Source organism: Bufo bufo, chromosome 3 (assembly GCF_905171765.1).
Source record: "Bufo bufo chromosome 3, aBufBuf1.1, whole genome shotgun sequence".
Lineage (NCBI taxonomy): Eukaryota > Metazoa > Chordata > Amphibia > Anura > Bufonidae > Bufo > Bufo bufo.
In genome coordinates, this window is record NC_053391.1 from 596,093,404 (window position 1) to 596,113,769 (window position 20,366).

Here is a 20,366-nt window from a genome sequence, read left to right on the forward strand (position 1 = left end):
GAGAAAACGCTGGCGGTAGGGCAGGCCAGCACCTCCAAGGCGTAGAGCGCCAGTTCGTGCCACGTGTCCAGCTTGGCGACCCCAGTAGTTGTAAGGCACTGAAGGAACACTGAGGACACTGACACGGTCTGCTACATACTGCTTCATCATCTTCCAAAACTTTTCCCTCCTTGTGACACTAGGCCACGCATCAGGATGAGGGTGTTGGCGGGGTGTCATGAAACTGTCCCAGGCTTTGGAGAGTGTTGCCCTGCCTCTGTTGGAACTGCTGTGTGTTCCCCTTGTCTCCCCATCTCCATTGGCAAAGCAAGTACGGACTCTGCCGCCAGCGTTGTCAGATGGAAATTTTGGAGCAATTTTTCAACAAGGACCTTCTGGCATTGCACTGTTTTGGTCGTCCTCTCCACCTGAGGAATGAGAGATGAGAAGTTCTCTTTGTAGCGGGGGTCGAGAAGGGTGAACAACCAGTAATCTGTGTTGTCTAAAATGCGTATAATGCGCGGGTCGCGGGAAAGGCAGCCTAACATGAAGTCAGCCATGTGTGCCAGAGTACCAACAGGCAAGACTTTGCTGTCATCATCCTCTTCCTCCTCTTCTGCCCACCCACGCTGAACAGATGGAATTAAACTTCCACGGGTACTACTCTCTGTAGCGGAGGCAACCGTCTCCTGCTCCTCCTCCTCCTCTTCATCGTTCAATTCGCGCTGAGAAGACGGATGGAGGGTGGTCTGGCTATCACCCTGTGTAATGTCTTCTTCCCCCATTTCCACCTATTCCACATGCAAAGCGTCGTCCTTAATTGTGAGCAGCGAGCGTTTGAGTAGACACAGAAGTGGGATGGTGACGCTGATAATAGCGTTATCGCCGCTCACCATCTGTGTTGATTCCTCAAAGTTTCTAAAAACCTCACAGAGGTCAGACATCCATGCCCACTCCTCGCTTCTGATTAGCGGAAGCTGACTGGAAAGGCGACGACCATGTTGAAGCTGGTATTCCACTACTGCCCTCTGCTGCTCACAAAGCCTGGCCAACATGTGGAACGTGGAGTTCCAGCGCGTGCTTACGTCACACAACATCCGGTGAGCTGGCAATTTAAACCACTGCTGCAGCATTGACAGACCGGCTGAAGCTGTCGATGACTTGCGGAAATGTGCACACACGCGGCGCACCTTCACCAGTAGCTCAGGCAAATTGGAGTAGGTTTTGAGAAACCGCTAAACCACTAAGTTTAAGACGTGGGCTAGGCATGGGATGTGTGTGAGCTTGCAGAGCTCCAAAGCCGCCACCAAGTTACGGCCATTATCACACACAACCATGCCTGTAGGTTGAGTGGCGAGAGCGACAGCTCAGTCTGGTCTCTTATCCCCTGCCACAGCTTTGCGGGGGTGTGCTGTTTGCCCCCTAAGCATATCGGCTTCAGCACGGCCTGCTGATGCTTTCCCACTGCAGTGCTACACTTCTTTTAGCTACCGGCTGATGGCTGACTGGTGCTGCACGTGGATAATTCCGAGGTGGAAGTGGAGGAGGAGGCGGAGGAGGAGAAGTGGGGGTTGGAGCTACTAACGTAGGTGCTGGCGGAAACCCTGATGGAATTAGGGCCCACAATCCTCGGCGTCGGTAGCACCTGTGCCATCCCAGGATACTACTCACTCCCGGCCTCCACAATGTTCACCCAGTGTGCCGTCAGGGAAATGTAGCGTCCCTGGCCAAATGCACTTGTCCATGTGTCCGTGGTTAAGTGGACCTTCCCAGTAACTGTGTTGGTCAGGGCACGTGTGACGTTTCAGGACACATGTTGGTGTAAGGCGGGCATGGCACACCTTGAAAAATAGTGGCAGCTAGGGACATAGTACCGCGGGACGGCTGCCGACAGGCTGCGGAAGGCCTCAGTGTCCACAAGCCTAAATGGCAGCATTTCCAGGGCTGGTAATTTTGAAAGGTGCGCATTTAGTGCTATGGCCTGTGGGTGGATGGCTGGGTATTTGCACTTGCGTTCAAATGCCTGGGGTAAGGACATTTGGATGCTGCGCTGGGACACAGATTGTGGAACCAGGCATTCGTCCCACTTATTACGGTGCTTGGATGCCATGTGGCGGATCATGCTGGTGGTGGTGAGGTTGCTAGTGTTCACGCCCCAGCTCATTTTGGTGTGGCACAGGTTGCAAACCACTATTCCTTTGTTGTCCGCACTTTACTCAAAAAAACGCGATACTGCGGAACACCTACCCCTTGGCAAGGGAGATTTACGCAAGGGGGTGCTCCGTGGAACAGTTGTGGGCCTGTTTGGTGTGGCCCACCTTCTCCCTTTTGCCACCCCACTGCCTCTTCCAGCCTTCTCCCTTTTGCCACCACCACCTCCTCTTCCACTTTCTCACTCTGATCATGCTCTTGATTTGTTGACCTAACCACAACCTCAGTAAATTGACAACTGTGTCTCATCCTCTTCATCAACCTCTTGAGACAGTAATTGCGGTTGACTCATTGGCAACTGTGTCTCATCATCATCAACCTCATTAAACACTAATTGCTGTTCCCCACCGTCATGTTCTTGGGAGGTTGGGAATCAGGGCACAAGATCTCATGTCCCTCTTCAAGCGTGCTTGGCGAGATGGCCAAATCAAGTAATGTCGATGAAAAGAGTTCCTCAGAATTTCTGAGTGTGGGATCACTTGTTTGGCCAGACTCTCCATGGTGGGAGGAAGGAGGATCAGGGAGAGGATTCTGTTGACCAGACTCTTGGCTACTGAGACTGGACTTGGTGGAAGACAGGGTGGTGCTTAACTGACTGGAAGCATTATCTGCTGCAATCCAACCGACCACCTGGTCGCACTGGTCTGACTTCAAGAGTTTTGTCCTGCGACGCCCTGCAAACTGGGACATGAAGCTAGGTATCGTGGATGATTGTTTTTCTTGTGCTCTGGCAGCAGGCACAGTTTCAATGCGCCCAGGGCCACGGCCTCTGCGTGAACCATCAGCATCACGGCCACTTCCCCGTCCCTTACTGCTCGCCTTGCGCATATTAAATGTTATATGCACGCTTGACACACAAGATGTGGCACGGATGTCACAGTTCACAGCAAACACAGTATATGGAAAAAGTATGGAAAAAGGAAAATAGATTTCAGTTATATTTCTCCAATCTCTGGCCCTGACACACAGAAGGTATTGAACAGATGTCACTAGTCACTGCAGACACCCTCTATATGAAAATTATTTAAAATTATCCAAAAAAATATAGTATTTTTCAGTTATATTTCTCCAATCTCTATCCCTGACACACAGAAGGTATTGGACAGATGTCACTAGTCACTGCAGACACCCTCTACATGAAAATTAATTAAAATGATGCACAAAATATAGTATATTTCAGTTTGATGAAAATTACTGAAAATTAAGGAAAAAATATATTAATTTTAACTTATATTTCTCCAATCTCTGGCCCTGACACACAGAAGGTATTAAACAGATGTCACTGCAGACACCCTCTATATGAAAATTATTTAAAATGTGTCAAATTTTGTTTTTGTATTTTTCAGTTATATTTCTCCAATCTCTAACCCTGACACACAGAAGGTATTGGACACATGTCTCTAGTCACTGCAGATACCCTCTATATGAAAAGTATTGAAAATGCTGGGGGGAAAAAATTGTACTGTAGCTATAAAATACTGACAGCCTGCCATAACACACAATAGTCCTTAAAAGGACTTTTGGGTCTTTGAAACGTTTTTCTAGTGAATTGATTGCGATCAGACTCCCTACACTCTGTCCCTTCCGAAGTGCAGCTCTCCCTGACTACAAATGAGCCGAACATGCGTCATCGGGTGCTATATAGCGCCCAATGACGTGTTTCGGCCAGCCAATCACTGTAATGCCAACATGGCTACTGCCATTACAGTGAGGGCAGTACTTACCTGCACGTTTATTGGCTGCATAGCAGGGAGGAGACTCGAGCATGTGCCGAGCATAGCGCATACGCACTTGCCAATTTTCTGTTTTCTATTTCTAAACAATAGTTTTATTTATATACAGTAGTTTTCTCATTTCACTTCACCAACTTAGACTATTGTGTTCGGATTCATCACATAAAATTCAGATTAACAAAACATTGAACTTAAGGCTGTAATGTAACAAAACAAAAAAAGTCAAGGGGGGGTGAATACTTTTGCAAGGCACTGTATATCTGTAAAATTTGGTCCCAGAAAGAACGAATTGCCGGACAGCTCCACCATATGTGTAATGGAGAACCCCTATCCTTCTCACATCTCCAGCACAGCTCTGAAACTGAGCGAAACATATGATTTAGCATGGTTGGACAGTAATACCATCTAGAGATAATTTTGTAATTCTTTTCTTTAACCTGCGCCGCCAACGATATTCCATGGGAGAATGTACACATCTTCCTCCGTGAATTGGACCTGCAAGTCAGATTCCCATCTGTTGAAGAATGGGGCCCTATCACCGCTTCGTAGATCTAAGAGAACCCTGTACAATGTGGACAAGATACCCCTTCCATCCCCTGCGTGTAGATAAACTTTATTAAAATTTGACAGAGAATCCGTCACATTGTTTGAGAGGGTAGCTCTAAATAAATATTGCATTTTAAATACCACATTCTGTGCCCAAAATACTGCATCTAAAATACCACATTCTGATGATGTAACTATACAAAGAAGACAGCACTTTATATATAATAGAACATCAACAAATACTGCAGCTTGTGAACACAAATATATCTCAATATTATAGATACAATACGGACTTTGTTGAATTAATATGCTATATATTCCTCTGCTATTTAAAAAATGTATAGTGTAGATCCACATCATTTATAACTGCAGGGCCCGCAGTTTAGGTTACTTTCACACTGGCGTTTTAGCTTTCCGTTTGTTAAAGGAAACCTGTCACCAGGATTTTGTGTATAGAGCTGAGGACATGGGTTGCTAGATGGCCGCTAGCACATCTGCAATATCCAGTCCCCACAGCTCTCTGCGCTTTTATTGTGTTAAAAAACCGTTTTGATCAATATGCAAATGAACCTGATATGTGTCCTGTGTCCGGAGATGAGTCCAGCGGAAAGGAGCCCAGCACCGCCCCGCGTCCTCCGAATCTCCTCCTTGCTGGCTGACGTCATAGAGCTGGAGCGCCGAAATCTCGCGATGCGTGAGCTAGTGTTGGCATCTGTTGGCATCATGTTCATTCCCTGAACGAACTACGCATGCGCTAGCTCGCGCATAGGGAGATTTCGGCGCTACAGCTCTGTGACGTCAGCCAGCAAGAAGGAGATTCGGAGGACGCGGGGCGGTGCTGGGCTCCTTTCCGCTGGACTCATCTCCGGACACAGGACACATATCAGGTTCATTTGCATATTGATCAAAACGTTTTTTTAACACAATAAAAGCGCAGAAAGCTATGGGGACTGGGTATTGCAGATGTGCTAGCGGCCATCTAGCAGCTCATGTCCCCAACTCTATGCACAAAATCCTGGTGACAGGTTCCATTTAAATCCGTTCAGGGCTCTCACAAGCGGTCCAAAACGGATCAGTTTTGCCCTAATGCATTCTGAATGGAAAAGGATCAGCTCAGAATGCATCTGTTTGCCTCCTTTTCTTCTCCATTCCGCTTGCAGCGTTTTGGTGTCCGTCTGACAAAACTGAGACAATCTGGCACAATAGAAAACGGATCCGTCCTCCATTGACTTTCAATGGTGTTCAAGACTGATCCGTCTTGGCTATGTTAAAGATAATATGAACGAATCTGTTCTGAACGGATGCAGACGTTTATATTATCTGAACGGATCCGCACCAAACGCGAGTGTGAAAGTAGCCTGGATTAGTGTATTATGTTTATTTATTTCTATTTTATTTTATTTTAGTATTAAAATATTTTTTTAAAATATATGCTTCGTACATCTCTTCACACTTGTCTAATATTTGCAATATTGTATTTGCAATGATAAAAACGTCAACTAAAATAAGTAACCTGCATCTATTTTTTACTTTATTTTTCTGTATCCATTCTCGTTCTTCTTACCTGACATGTGTCGACTCCCCCATCCTCAAAGCCAGCACAAATCATGTTGTCAGTAAGAAGCCCATTGTACCATCCGCTACTGTTACATAGTGAAGTGGGAATCAAATCTATTTCTGCCTCCTGTAAAATATCTGATCTTCCACCTGCAAGTGGAACACAATGTACTTGGAATGAAATTGAATGCAACCTTCTAATAGCTACCTTTACCTGAATGCAGTGGCAGTCGATCCACTGATTTCATTGCTCCCCCCCCTTCCTAATCTCCTACCCCACCCCCATTCTCGAGACATGTTGTGGAGGGCACGCAATGTCAAAGTTGTGGTCGCTGGTGCTGGTTCCAAACTGGGAGTGATGGGGGTTTGGACTAGAAAAACATAAAACTGTGGAGTATGTGGAGTGGCTATGGCCAGATAAAGGGAGCCGATGTTGTTGGGGGACATGACAGGTTATCCTTTTTAAATGGATTATGCCATGATTAATCTAAAAAATATGAAAACCAGACATCATACAGTACATGACAATCTCTTTCTAACAAAGCTAGAACCAGCCCTGTACCTCACATGGACCAGAGGTCTCCCCATTCATTGCTCCACTTGCTCGTGTTCTGATTTTAACTGAGGGCGTGTGACCACCTCAGTAAAGTGGACAAGAAATAAGGAAAATAGTAAACAGCAGGTGGCGCTATACAGATGTATTTTATTGAATAGCTCACTGGCTATACAAAATTTTTAATTACATGCAATTACAAAAGTATTTAGATCCAGGGGCTGGTTAAAAAAATTAAAAATATGTTTCTTGACACAACCCCTTAAAAGGCTCCCAAGCCATCTGGCTGGGGAGCAACAAACAACCCGCGGTTGGCACCCAGGTAGGAGGGCGCTAAGGCTGGTTCATTAGGGTACTTTTTTTATGTGTAGTAGATGTGTAGCTTTCTGCATGTGTTTTGCTAGCTTTGTGTTTTTCTATCCTCAGAACACAGCGCTCAAAGAGCAGTGAGACCCCAACGCAGGAAGCTCCAATCCTGCATTCATGCTGATGCCATGGAAACCCATGATGGCTTAATGACGTCACAGGCTTCCAGCAGTCTGATGGTGGAAAGAAGCATGCTGGGAGGACATGATGTCCTCCTCTGTACACAGATTAATGCTAATAGCAAATGGATGGCCAGTAGCTATTAAATTAATCTGCATACAGAGGAATGCTGGGGTAACAGAGATCATGTTATCCCTGCATCCTCCTAACTAAAGAAAAAAAAAAGTAAAAATAAAAAATGTTTAAATAATTTAAAAAGATAAAAAAAAGGTCTATGAAATAAAAAAACAACTCTAACACCACCCAAGGAAGCACTTTAAAGGACATCATGGACGCATACATTAATTCATCCATATTACAGGATATATGTCAATTAAATGCACACAATCCCTGATATTTTTTTGGTCTCTCTAGCCCCGCCAATATTTCCTCTAAGGGCTCTTTCACACCTGCGTTCTTGTCTTCCGGCATAGAGTTCCGTCGTCGGGGCTCTATGCCGGAAGAATCCTGATCAGGATTATCCTAATGCATTCTGAATGGAGAGTAATCCGTTCAGGATGCATCAGGATGTCTTCAGTTCCGGTACGGAACGTTTGTTGGCCGGAGAAAATACCGCAGCATGCTGCGCTTTTTGCTCCGGCCAAAAATCCGGAACACTTGCCGCAAGGCCGGATCCGGAATTAAGGAATCCGCATTCCGGATCCGGAATGCCCATTGGAAGGCATTGATCCGGATCCGGCCTTAAGCTAAACGTCGTTTCGGCGCATTGCCGGAGCCGACATTTAGCTTTTTCAGAGTGGTTACCATGGCTGCCGGGATGCTAAAGTCCTGACAGCCATGGTAAGTGTAGTGGGGAGCGGGGGAGCAGTGTACTTACCGTCCGTGCGGCTCCCCGGGCGCTCCAGAGTGACGTCAGGGCGCCCCAAGCGCATGGATCACGTGATCCATGTGATCACGTCATCCATGCGCATGGGGCGCTCTGACGTCATTCTGGAGCGCCCCGGGAGCCGCACGGACTGTAAGTATACCGCTCCCCCGCTCCCCGCTCCTACTATGGCAACCAGGACCTTAATAGCGTCCTGGGTGCCATAGTAACACTGAAAGCATTTGGAAGACGGTTCCGTCTTCAAATGCTTTCAGTACACTTGCGTTTTTCCGGATCCGGCAGGCACCTCCGGCAACGGAAGTGCATGCCGGATCCCAACAACGCAAGTGTGAAAGAGGCCTTACATTTACAAAAAATGAAATATTTTGTAGGCAGGACGTTTCTGTCCATTTACATAAAGGTGGAAGGCACACTAGAAAAAAACCAGAGACCTTTGTTCTCAGGAGTTACTGTAACGCCCCCGAGTGGCATTACCGCTCCTGCACCCTGCTTCTGTCTGTAAATGCATTAATAGTGTCATTTTATATCTTTATTTCCAGTCCCCCACCTATTTTGCATTTCCTCTTATGCATTTAGGTTTGTTCATGTAATAATCAGGTTTACCAGCGAGTGGCGGCATACCTGGCAGTGCTACTTTACAGAGGGTGGAACCTGGCTTTCCAGCTCTCTTAGACTCTCATCCAAGGAGAGAGTAGGAGTTAGTTAGGAGTCAGTCCTGGTACTCCAGACTGTAGGGAAAACAGCAGACACTGCTGGGACTGAGCTCTCCCTCTAAGTCAGCCAGTACAATAAGTTCCTATGATTAAAGTGAGAGACAGACTGAGAACAACAGCATTAAGCAGAAAGGAAAGTATTCCTACTCAATACAGCTGACCTAGCAGAGCTGAGAGAGTACACTACAGATTCAGCAGAGAGAAGTGTGTTGCAGAGAGAGGATTTGCCTGCCACTTCATGCCTAAACCTGCTGGTAACCAAGATAACATTTGTAAGCTGTATGGATTACCATTTATGCCAAGTAAAAGCAATTGTTCAATGTTCTGCACTCCCTTTATTCTACTTAATCATCATCCAAGTTCACCTACCCCTTTTTGCACTGCTTCGGACCACATCACGTCTGGGATCCAAAGATATCCAGGTAGGAACACTGTGATACGTGTATATAACATCTACAGAGACCGTAGCTTATCCCTGCACCACTCTGCCAATCTTAACCTGGGTACCAACACTACCATCTGCAAAGGGGACTCCAAGTCCTTGCTGCTTAACGGCAGCTGGCATCACGATTACTTGCTCTATAAGAGGGACATATTTTGTAGAAACCTCCCAAGGGGCGAGGGATACCCCAGGCGTGGCCAGTGGGCCCATTGCATTAAGACAATGATGTAGGAGAGCAAAGTGCACATAATTGTACCCTTATATACCGAGAGGGCAGAATAATTTGGAGATATGTAACTGGTTAGTTAATCTAATTATGTTAAATTACAAAGGAAATAATTTAGAAAACTAACATTTTATCCGGATTTCCCATTTTCTGCTACATAAATCATGAAAACATCTGGTTCAGTCTTGGCAACAAATCCAACAGATTCTACAATTTATGTACTGGGCAGTCGTACGTGCCGCAGCTGCCTTTTGTTAACCAATGAAGAGCGCACTGTTTAGTATGTCTGCATTGTTAATGGCTGTGTGGTAATGAAGGTGCCAAGCGGCCACTAACAATGCAGACCAACTTAGGTCACTTTCACACTTGCGCTAGCAGGGTCCGGCAGGCTCTTCCGGCAGGGGAACGGCCTGCCGGATCTGTACTAACGCTAGCCCATGTGTGTCGCCGGAAGTCCGCTCCTGCCCCATTCACTATAATGGGGATGGGCCGGAGGTCCGGCCGCAGCACGGCAAGCATGCTGCATTTTTTGTCCAGCCGTCTCTCGGCACGTTTGCCGTGCTGCAGCCGCATCTCCCTCACATCCCTAGTATAGTGAATGAGGCCGAAGCAGACTTCCGGCGTCAATATACAACCGGTCACAAGACCGAAAATCCCTGTAGGGGCACTACTTATTGTAAACTAAAAGGTATAAACTTTATTAAATCAATTAAAATATGGTCTCTGGTAAACAATAACCCCACAATACATTAAAACTCTCAGGTACGGTGCTGGTTTCTAAGTTGCTTTTTCTAATCCCCTCAACAATGTTGCAAGAGGGGGGGGGCGTGAGTGGCTACACCCCGTGTTTGTTGACGGTCCCTGTTTCTATTGGCCGCAGCAAAGGGGGTGTGACGTAAGTGGAATGAGTCCGTCGGTGCATGGTGATTACGTAGTGATCGCATCATACCAGTGCGTCCCCACCCGGCTCACCTCCATGCGCCTCATGGCCACGCCTCATGCGCGTCATCAATGTGCGCTCCGCTTAGCTGGCCTTTGTGGGAGGGGTCGCAGATGTTACCTCACATAGTAAACAATCACAAAGAATAAAAGAAGGTAGATATTCTTTATGAAAAAGAGGGGGGGGGGGGGAGGGAAGAGGCGGGCCACATTTACCCACCATTTATTATGCTTGTCTGCACAGTAAACTCCCTCTTTTAGATTATATTTGTAAGCTATGCAATATAATGAAGCCATACATTCCTATGCAAAATGGATAACATTACATACAATCAGTCCCACCATGCACCATTTCAGTATTAAAAAACTCCACCTATAGGTACTCCTCATTAGTAGGGTATGAGTTGATTTATCCTTTGACCATTAATATGTATTTAGTTTTATTTATATTTATTATTATAATTATAATTAATGGCGATCATATTGCAATTCACAGATTTTATAGAATGCAAAGCCGGCACAGGCCCAAGGATTTATATGAAAGCGGAATATGAAAAGCCTTCAAGACTTCCGGCGTCACACATGAGCTAGTGTTAGTATGGATCCGGCAGGCTGTTCCCCTGCCGGACCCTGCTAGCACAATTATAAAAGTAACCTTAGACAGTGCACTTCATTAGTTAACAAGAGCCAGCTGCAGTCCGTACTGTCGTACCCTTACAGGTGATGTAGGATTCAGGGTCACATCACAGTTTATACCTGAGACATAGATTTTGTGTACATTTATGCTATTACACATTAAAGTATAATGCAATTTATGATCTAAACCGATAAACTGAATTTCAATCTAATTTCATCAGATTACCTCTAATGGAAGTTGTCCCCCAGCCGGTTATAAAGCACGTTGCCAATGGGTCTACCTGCAGTGTCCGTGTTGCCAAGCAGACTGGTAGGACAAAATCTGTATATTTCACTGGATTTGCTAATTCCAACAGAGTGACATCACCATCCAAAGTGTTAGCGTCAAAGTTTCGGTAAATCATAATGTTTTTGATTCCAGATGTCTGCTTTGTGCTCTCTGGATTTACAATATCATTTAATCCAAAAACTGCTCTCCAAACCCTGCGATTACTGAGAAGAAAGGAATATGGTATTACTAACAATTCAAGTGTATTCTGAGATCCCCTGCATACAGAGAGAGAGTCCCTTTAAACACTCCATCCGCAAACACAGCCTGAGACATATACAGTACAGACCAAAAGTTTGGACACACCTTCTCATTCAAAGAGTTTTCTTTATTTTCATGACTATGAAGGCATCAAAACTATGAATTAACACATGTGGAATTATATACATAACAAAAGTGTGAAAACAACTGAAAATATGTCATATTCTAGGTTCTTCAAAGTAGCCACCTTTTGCTTAGATTACTGCTTTGCACACTCTTGGCATTCTCTTGATGAGCTTCAAGAGGTAGTCCCCTGAAATGTTTTTCCAACAGTCTTGAAGGAGTTCCCAGAGATGCTTAGCACTTGTTGGCCCTTTTGCCTTCACTCTGCGGTCCAGCTCACCCCAAACCATCTCGATTGGGTTCAGGTACGGTGACTGTGGAGGCCAGGTCATCTGGCGCAGCACCCCATCACTCTCCTTCATGGTCAAATAGCCCTTACTTTCAAAGTTTTCCCAATTTTTCGGCTGACTGACTGACCTTCATTTCTTAAAGTAATGATGGCCACTCGTTTTTCTTTACTTAGCTGCTTTTTTCTTGCCATAATACAAATTCTAACAGTCTATTCAGTAGGACTATCAGCTGTGTATCCACCTGACTTCTCCTCAACGCAACTGATGGTCCAAACCCCATTTATAAGGCAAGAAATCCCACTTATTAAACCTGACAGGGCACACCTGTGAAGTGAAAACCATTTCAGGGGACTACCTCTTGAAGCTCATCAAGAGAATGCCAAGAGTGTGCAAAGCAGTAATCAAAGCAAAAGGTGGCTACTTTGAAGAACCTAGAATATTACATATTTTCAGTTGTTTCATACTTGTTTGTTATGTATATAATTCCACATGTGTTAATTCATAGTTTTGATGCCTTCAGTGTGAATCTACAATTTTCATAGTCATGAAAATAAAGAAAACTCTTTGAAGTGTGTCCAAACCTTTGGTCTGTACTGTAGTTATATCTGTTTCCATCATTAGGGTAAGATTTGTTGCAGAAGTGTTTTGCCGATAGGAGCAAGACAACAGGTTCGGATACTCTTTACTGAACTTCAGCTACACTTCAAAGAAAGGTTCATAATTTGATTTTATTAAATACTAGCAGGATGACCCGGCGAAGTAAACATTTAATGTTTATGAGTGAGGATAAAGGGGTTGTCTCACTTCAGCAAATAGCATTTAGGGTCCATTCACACATCCGTAGTGCATTGTGGATCCACAATACACCCGGCCGGCACCCCATAGAAATGCCTATTCTTGTCCGCAATTGCGGACAAGAATAGGACATGTTCTATTTTTTTCCGGAGCCGCAGACCGGAAGATCGGCGGCGCGCTCTGGAAATGCGGATGCGGACAGCACACTGTGTGCTGTCCGCATCCATTTCTACCCCATAGAGAATGAATGGGTCCGCACCCGTTCCGCAATTTGCGGAACGGATGCGGACCCATTATTATGGACATGTGAATGGAGCCTTATTATGTAGAGAAAGTTAATACAAGGCACTTACTAATGTATTGTAATTGTCCATATTGCCTCCTTTGCTGTCTGGATTTATTTTCCCATCACATTATACAATGCTCGTTTGCAAGGTTACAACCACCCTACAATCCATCAGTGGTGGCCGTGCTTGTACACTATAGGAAAAAGCACCAACCTATGTGTGCTCCAGCGGTCTCAGCCACCAGAGAGGCCGGCACTTTTTCCTATAGTGTGTAAGCACGACCACCACTGCTGGATTGCAGAATGGTTGTAACCACTGAAACGAGCAGCGTATAATGTGATGGAAAAATATATCCAGCCAGTGAAGGAAGCGATATGGACAATCACAATACATTAGTAAGTGACTTATTAACTTTCTGTACATGATAAATGCCACTTGCTGAAGTGATAAAACCCTTTTAAATTATATCCACAGAGTTCCCCATAACACTGACCTCTACAGCACCTCTCCCCCTTAATAATGAGCTCCACAGCAGCCCACCCCCTTAACTTTGACCTTCACAGCAGCCCACCCCGTTTAAAGTGACCTCCACAGAGGCCTGCTCCCTTAACAAATGACCTCTGCAGCACTTCACCCTCTTAACAGTGAACTCCACAGCGGCTCGCCCCTTTAAAAGTGACCTCCACAGAACCCCGAACCCTTAACTGTGACCTACACTGTTCCCTGCCCCTTTACACTGACCTACACAGTGGCCCGCCCCTTAATTAAAATCACAATGCCCCACCCCCTTAAAGGTAACCTCTACAACGCCCAGTCCCTTTAACAGTGACCTTCACAGAGCTCACCCCCTTAACAGTGACCTCTTCAGCACCTCACCTCCTTAACATTGACCTCCACAGTACCCTGTTAACTTAACTATGACCTCCACAGTGCCCATCCCCTTAACAGTGACCTCTACAGCACCTCGTCCCCTTAACAGTGACATCCACAGTGGCCAGCACCCTTTACAGTGACCCTTCACAGCAGTCTGCCCCCTTAACAGTGACCCCTCCCACAGCAGCACCCCGTTAACAGTGAGCTCCACAGCATTCTGCCCCTGTAACAGTGAGCTCCTCAGCGCCTGCCCGTTAATAGTGACCCCCCCCCACAGTGCCCTGCACAGCAGCCAGCCCCCTTAACATTGACCTGCACAGGGCCCCTCCCCTTTAAGAGTGCCCCCTTACAATGTGACATCCATAGCACTTTGCCTCTTAACAGTGACCTCTAGAGCACCATGCCCCCTTAACAGTGACCTCTAACAGTGAAAAAAAATTAGTCGTTATGGAAACCTGGTGTAAGTATGTATGTCATGACTGAAGGACCTGCGAGTTTCTATTGGATAATAAGGGTCATGTGACTGTGTGAATGGCAGTTAGAATGTGAGTGAAGCTGCCAGCTCCTATTGGCTAATTTTTTGGGAATATCTCAGGAACCTTTCCAGACACCCGATGTACCTATGTGCCAAATTTGGTGCAGATCGGTCCAGTCGTTTGACCGCGCATAAAGAACAGACAGACAGACATAAATTCATTTTTATATACTGTATATAAGAGATAATAAGTAATATATACATATAGCGATATAATGTCCTTCTTTTATATTTTCCAGTATTGAGATCCGTCATAGGGTCTCAATACCAGAAAAAAACGCTTCCGTTTGTCCCCATTTATTGTCAATGGGGACAAAACGTAACTGAACAGATTGGAATGCTCCAAAATGCATTACGTTCCGTTCTTATACCGGAGAGCAAAACGCAGCATGCTGCGGTTTGATTTCCGTCCTGGGATGCGGATCCGTCCCCTATTGACTTTCAATGGAGTTCATGACGGATCAGTTTTGGCTAGGTTAAAGATATTACAACCGGATCCGTTCATAACGGATGCAGATGGTTGTATTATAAGAAAGGCTATTTTCACACTGGCGTTTTGGCTTTCCGTTTTTGAGATCCGTTCAGGGCTCTCACAAGCGGTCCAAAACGGATCAGTTTTGCTCTAATGCATTCTGAATGGAAAAGGATCCACTCAGAATGCATCAGTATGCCTCCGTTGCGTCTCCATTCCGCTTTGGAGGCGGACACCAAAACGCTGCTTGCAGCGTCTTGGTGTCTGTCTGACGAAACTGAGCCAAACGGATCCGTCCTGACACACAATGTAAGTCAATCGGGACAGATCCGTTTTCTATGGCACAATAGAAAACGGATCCGTCCTGTATTGACTTTCAATGGTGTTCAAGACGGTCTTGGCTATGTTAAAGATAATACAAACAGATCAGTTCTGAACGGATGCAGTCGGTTGTATTATCTGAACGGATCCGTCTGTGCAGATCCATGACGGATCCGCACCAAACGCGAGTGTGAAAGTAGCCAAATGTAAGCGTTTTTGCTGAACCCTGCCAAATCCAGCAAAAACTAGTCTGAAAATAGCCTAAGCTGAAATACGCCTAATCCGTTGCGCCACTATCTGTGACTTCGCCCCGCTCATGCCAGTTCTAAAATTGTGGCCGTGGCCTGTTTTAGGCATAGAAAAAGGTCCAAATGTAAAGACAGCTCAGTATTGCAATATGCCCTATGTGCCTAGGACGCCAAAGCAACTTATCCTGTAGAGGGAACATTTCAAATGGTATCTCAGTATATTCAGTATAACTTTTATTTCCTTCATTTAAATCTCTGCTCATTCAGGTTTGAAGGGGGAGGTCCTATCAGTGATTGACAGCTATCTCTGTATTCACGGTCATAGAGGGAAGGCTGTCAATCACTGATAGGACCGCCTCCTTGACTTCAAAGCCCAGAATGAGCAGAGATTTAAATGAAGAAAATACAGGTTTTACTGAAATTTTTCCCCATAAAACTATATATCAATCTGCTCAGCTCCTCCTGCTCTATAAGGCCCCTTTCACACGAGCGAGTTTTCCGGGCGGGTGCGATGCGTGACGTGAACGCATAGCACCCGCACTGAATCCTGACCCATTCATTTCAATGGGTCTGTGTACATGAGCGGGTTTTTTTCACGCATCAGTTCTGCGTTGCGTGAAAACGCAGCATGTTCTATATTCTGCATTTTTCACGCAGCCCTGGCCCCATAGAAGTGAATGGGGCTTCAGTGAAAAACGCATTGCATCCGCAAGCAAGTGCGGATGCAATGCGTTTTTCACTGATAGTTGCTAAGAGATGTTGTTTTTTTATCACGTGCATTGCACCCGCGTGGAAAAAACTGAACAACTGAACGCAATCGCAGACAAAACTGACTGAACTTGCTTGCAAAATGGTGCGACTTTCACTGAACGCATCCGGAGCCGATCCGTATCGTTCGTGTGAAAGAGGCCTAACATGTTGCCTGCAGATTAATTTGCATTTTCATGGTGACAGGTTCCAGTTAAGAATTCACATCTGCGTTAGTAATTCCATTTTATCTGTTCCTTCGTGGGATCCCAAAAAAAAGGAATTCAAGCTGAGATATCAGTCTCATAACAAAAAATAGTATGTAAACTGCGACACGGTGTCTGAAAAGAGTCACCAAGACAGATTTGAACAGAGCTTAAAATTGGTTTAGGACTAAATCAATGTATTTAGATGATATAGGAAAGTGCAATTAGAAAATGCAAACTATATCTCAGACTAAGGGCTCGTGCACTCCGCAAAAAACGGATCCGCCAAAAAAAGGATCACGTCCGTGTGCATTCAGTATTTTGTAGAACAGAACAGCCAGCCCCTAATAGAACTGTACTATCCTTGTCCGTAATGCGGACAATAATAGAACATGTTCTGTTTTTTTTGCGGAACAGAAATACGGACAAAACGTAATGCAAACGGAGTAACTTCAGTTTTTTTTGCAGATCCATTGAAATTAATAGTTCCACATATGGTCCGCAAAAAAAACACAAAAAACTAACGGACACGGAAAGAAAATACGGCCGTTGCCCGTATTGTGGCCCGCAATCAGCGGGCACCGGCTGTGTGCTCACCACCTCACAGATACAGAACCATTCACTTGAATGGATCCGCAATCCGGAGGTGTGGAACTTGTTCTATTTTTTTGCGGTGCGGACAAATCACGGACCCATTCAAGTTGAATGGGTCTGGATCCGTTGCTGCAGCCACACGGATAGTGCCCGTGCATTGGGGACCACAAATTGCGGTCCCCAATGCACGGAACGGCCATGTGCAAGAGGCCTAACACAAAGCAATAACATGATAATACCTACCGTCTTCCTATGAAGCAATGGGCAGCGGTCATCACCCACTGCTTGTGAATAAGGGATCCACCACACACGTGTTTATAGCCATGTCCAAAAATGAAATATTGCAGGCTAACCTGCCATGGCCAGGCCCCTGGAAGTGCATCATGACCACCTATAATGCGGGATCCAAGCGTATCGACCAGAGGACGTTGCCCACAAACTAAAAAGGATAGAAAGTTAGCAGAAAAGCATGACCAGATTAAGAAGTCCGCTGTACAAGGTGCAGTTCTTCCAAATGTATTTCAAATATTCTACCAAATGGTGTATAGCAGCGCAAGCAAAGCCTAGAAGACCAGATAGCTGTGCAAATTATTGGAACGGCGGGTTTACACAGGGCGAGGAGCAGCCGACTATCAGGAAGGAAGCGTTCCTTCCTGACAACTGGCTGCTTGTTCAGTTGGGGTGAAGCGCTGCATTTACAGCGATCACCTCCACAGTATGAGAACGAGGGATCGATATTGCGGTTGCTCATCCTCATACAGAATCATTGTTTCTGGACAGCAGATCACTGTTAAGGCTCCATTCACACGTCCGCAAATGGGTCTGCATTCGTTCCGCAATTTTGCGGAACGGGTGCGGACCCATTCATTTTCTATGGGGACGGAATGGATGCGGACAGCACACAGTGTGCTGTCCGCATCCGCATTTGCGGAGCACGGCAGCGATCTTCGGGTCCACAGCTCCGCAAAAGATAGAACATGTCCTATTCTTGTCCGCAGCTTGCGGACAAGAATAGGCATTTCTATAGGGGTGCCGGGCGGGTGTGTTGCGGATCCGCAATTTGCGGGTCCGCAATGCACCACGGACGTGTGAATGGAGCCTTAGACAGCATGATCTGCTGCATGGGAACGATAATTTACTTGCCTACACAAACGACAGTTTTACCCGATGAATGAGTGTTTCGCAGGCTCGGCAGGTGATCGGCTGCAACTTTACCCTGGCAGATTGTCAGGAACAACCTTCCCAGGAACCCGCTATGAGGCATCGCTGCTCCAGAAGAAGGCGAAACAAAACCAGGCTGATGCCGAACAATAAGTTAGAGCTGATTAATTACAACAGACAGCAGTTGGCGCTTGTTTAAAGTGTCTTTTAGGCTGGGTTCACACCTGAGCGTTTTACAGTGCGTTCCTACGCGCTGTAAAACGCTCAACAGGCAAAAACCAATGTTTCCCTATGGGCATGGTTCTCACCTGAGAGTTTTACAGCGCGTATGAACGCGCTGTAAAACGCCCTACGCCCCAAGAAGTACAGGAGCTTCTTTGGGGCGTATTGTTGCGCGTATTGTGGTAGTTTTTCATTGGATTAATCACACAAACACGTGTACTACGCACGTTTCCAAAATACAAAAACGCCCCAAAATACGCCTCAAAAAGCGCTTATCGAATATGCTCAGGTGTGAACCCAGCCTCACACAGCCAGACTTAAAGTGAAAGGGAGATGAACAATCATTATTCTGGTTATTTGTCCCCATTCACTTTGCACATTGTCAGCAGCATATCCTGTGCTACATGAACGGTGCGACTAACAAGAATCTTTCTTATTTGTTGGTTGATCAGTGGCACAGTTACACAGGCCAATTATTAGGAATTATTAGGAATAGAAACGTTTTATCCGATCCTCACCCATTGTATATTCAGCTACTGCCCCGCTTCCTGCTGACCTCCCGATACAGCAGGAAATGGCTGTGAATGTCACTCAGCCAATCACTGGCTGAGGTGGGTCACTGCTGCGGCCAGTGGCTGGCTGATGGATATTGACAGTCATATCCTGCCATGTCAGCTCTAGCTTCATTGCCTCACTGCACAGGCACCACAACTTCCAGAGAAGAGCTCTCCCGCTGTGCGGTGCATGTGCAGTGAAGCCTTGACCCCAGGGCTCTACACCCAAAAGTCACTGGGCATGTGCTGGAAATGCAACCAGAGCCTGCGCAGGATCTGAGGAGGTCGGATGATGTCATTTCCTGAGCTAGGGAACGTCAATCAAGCGGCTGAGGGCGTGGTGGGTTTGGCATGGGAAGCTTGACTTTAAGGATGAAAGCGCCGGCCTCCTTGACTTGAAGCAGTATGGCGAGAACAAGGATTAAAGTTGATTTTCTGCAGATTTACAAGTTAGAGAACAATAGTCACTTCTGGTGCACCATGAGCATATTGCAAAAGTACTGTCACTTCTGGTGCACCATGAGCATATTGCAAAAGTACTGTGGGCAGTTGATATGACATGAGCTGTCAAGTTCCCTTGAAACTGTGTAGCTGGATATGCCTGCATACAGGTTCGGACTGGCCCACCAGAGTAGCAGAGGATCCTCTGGTGGGCCCAGACTCTGATCCCAAAGTGGGCCCAAGGAACCCCAGTCCAACACTGCCTGCATACTCTGGAGAAAGATGGCATAGTGAAGGCATGCTGCCTTTTTATGACATGCTTGTTTAAAGGGAACCTGTCATTGGCTTGTAATGACAGACTCGCTGATTTCAGTGGTCTGTCACTTCTGGGATGGCAGCCAGTACTTTTGCATAGGAAAGACACCTGTCAGTCACTGTCCAGAGGCAGAGGATGGGGGGAGAGTGAGACTCATCGGCTTCATCTCTCTCTCAGTACTGACTGCCAACATACAAGTGACAGACCAGTATCACTACACCATGCAGCCCTCAGTGAGGACATCTGTCGACAGATTTTTACCCATGACACTGGCTGACCGGTTCCATGTGCACTTGGCAGCTGAAGGCATCTGTGTTGGTCCCATGTTCATATGTGCCCGCATTGCTGAGAAAAATAATGTTTTAATATATGTGTAACGCCCGAGAGTGGAATTACCACTTCTGCACCCTGCTACTATCTCTAATGGGCTAACAAACCATTATCTTATGTATTTTGTTCAGGTTCTATACACTGTGCATTTCTAATGTTTGTAACTGTTATGTTCCCATGTAATGTGCCTGGTTCACCAGCAGGTGGCAGCAAACACGGCAGAGCTGTACTTTGAGAGAGTGGAGCTTTCCATACCATTCAAACCCCCCTTTGTGGGGGAGTGGGCTCGTCCCACTTCCTGCAGGAAGGGTGGGGACCAGTGAGAGTTAGTCTAGCTTAACCTCTGCTAGGGAAAGGTGGCAGGGCACGTCTCTGCTGGATGTGCCCAAGCCAGCCAGAGCACCCTAAGCTCTGC

The 20,366-nt window shown here is 46.0% G+C and overlaps 1 protein-coding gene across 1 annotated transcript in view; it reads right to left on the reverse strand.

The window, feature by feature from the left end:
- The window catches only part of LOC120993939 (transmembrane protease serine 12-like), a 48,625-nt gene extending 30,434 nt beyond the window's left edge, over positions 1-18,191 (reverse strand). Inside the window, exons 1-4 of the mRNA XM_040422400.1 lie at positions 18,092-18,191; positions 17,171-17,366; positions 11,134-11,399; positions 6,034-6,176 (exon numbers count right to left, since the gene is read on the reverse strand). Coding sequence (XP_040278334.1) covers positions 6,034-6,176; positions 11,134-11,399; positions 17,171-17,366; positions 18,092-18,191 — 705 coding nt within the window. The remainder of the gene's footprint in view (positions 1-6,033; positions 6,177-11,133; positions 11,400-17,170; positions 17,367-18,091) is intronic.
- Positions 18,192-20,366: the final 2,175 nt, after the last annotated feature.